Here is a 1,683-nt window from a genome sequence, read left to right as displayed (position 1 = left end):
AAATCCCTCAACGACCGTCTAATTGTGGGTCCAAAATTGCAGACGAGCATCATCGATCTCGTTCTAAGATGGCGGATTCACCAATTCACCTTTACGGCCGACATCGAGAAGATGTATCGGGAAATTTTGGTAAGTTTCCCAGACCGATATTATCAGCTTGTGGTGTGGAGAGAGCAGAAAACAGCACCTTTGAAGATATACAAAATGAATACTGTCACTTTTGGCACCGCAAGCGCACCATATCTTGCCATCAAGTTTTTAAAGAAAGTAGCTGATGACGAGCACCACAACTTCCCGGAAGGGGCGAAGGTTATCCGAGAAGACATGTATGTTGATGATCTGATTAGAAGTGCAGATTCAATTGAAGAGTCGATGAAGGCGTTCGGATCAGCTGTTTATGTTCGTGTCTTGGATAGCGAAGGTAAAATCCATACGAATCTGCTTTTGGCAAAAACAAAAGTAGCACCCAGCCAACGAACTATAACGCTTCCTCGCCTTGAACTCTGTGGTGCAGTTTTACTAGCACAATTATTGCAATACACCAAAGAGGTTTTGGGCATGCCCGATATAAAGATGTACGCTTGGACAGATTCCACTATTGCTATGGCCTGGATACGAGCTATGCCCGCGAAGTGAAACACTTACGTTTCCAAACGTGTATCGGAAATTCAGCGGCTTTCTGGTATCGATTGCTCGGGACATGTTGCAACGCATCATAACCCAGCCGATATGGCGTCCAGAGGTATCTTTCCATCGGAGATTCAAGGGTTGGACAATTGGTGTTTTGGTCCTGAATTTCTGCGTTCCCAATGGAATTTCGAGTCTCCAACTCAGCCTGCCGAAGTTGATCCTGAAGAAGAACGTCGATCCATCAAGGTCCTTGCCACTCACTTAATAGATAGCGATAATGTGCTCCAGGCTATCCTCAACTCTTCGAGTCTCCTCAAGGTCGTACGAGTCATTGCTACTTCGGTTCATTTTATCATCAAATGTCGACCTAAGTTTTACGGCATTATCAATGGCCCATTACAAGCATGGGAATTGGATTTGGCTCACTTGTTAGTTATTAAAGCGGCACAAAAGGAAATGTTCGAGAATGAAATCGAACAAATCAAACACAAACGACTCCCTAAATACTTACGTGCTTTGAATCCATTCATCGATGTTGTTGGGATTCTCCGAGTAGGAGGGCGTTCAGAAAATTCTCTTCTACCTAACAATGCACAGTATCCAATACTTGTTCAAAACAACCACCATTTAACAAGGTTGGTGGTTCAAGATGCTCACAAAAATACTTTTCATGGCGGTATGCAGCAAATGATAAACTTCATTCGGCAGAAATACTTGATTGGCCAGATAAGGCGCAGCGTCAAACATCAACTGCATAGGTGCATCTCTTGTTATAGACAAAAGGCACTCGAAATGCAACAGCTTATGGGAAATTTATCTTCAGCACGAGTTCGTATGTCCCGTCCATTCAGCTACACTGGTGTCGACTACGCGGGGCCTATTGAAATAAAATCTTGGAAGGCTCGTGGTGCTAAAATACTGAAAGGCTTTTTCGCCATTTTCATTTGGCGACCCCCCCCCCCCCTAAATACGGCTATGTCCCTAGGTTCAAACGGTGGATGATGATTTTAATGTAAATGATTTAGTTCTTTTCAGGACTCCCTCCGTCTCAGC

The 1,683-nt window shown here is 44.0% G+C and overlaps 1 protein-coding gene across 1 annotated transcript; it reads left to right on the top strand.

Moving 5' to 3' along the window:
• Positions 1 to 204: 204 nt before the first annotated feature.
• Positions 205 to 636, top strand: LOC129907602 (uncharacterized). The gene has a single exon (XM_055983885.1). The coding sequence runs from the start codon at positions 205 to 207 to the stop codon at positions 634 to 636; it is 432 nt and encodes a 143-aa protein (XP_055839860.1).
• Positions 637 to 1,683: the final 1,047 nt, after the last annotated feature.

This window comes from Episyrphus balteatus, chromosome 1 (assembly GCF_945859705.1).
Source record: "Episyrphus balteatus chromosome 1, idEpiBalt1.1, whole genome shotgun sequence".
Taxonomy (NCBI): Eukaryota; Metazoa; Arthropoda; class Insecta; order Diptera; family Syrphidae; genus Episyrphus; species Episyrphus balteatus.
The sequence above is the reverse complement of the archived record's forward strand: the minus strand, read 5'-3'. Positions and strand labels throughout refer to the sequence as shown.

Excerpts from the sequence above, each read along its gene's own strand:
- LOC129907602 (XM_055983885.1), top strand. The coding sequence starts at position 205 with ATGAATACTGTCACTTTTGGCACCGCAAGCGCACCATATCTTGCCATC.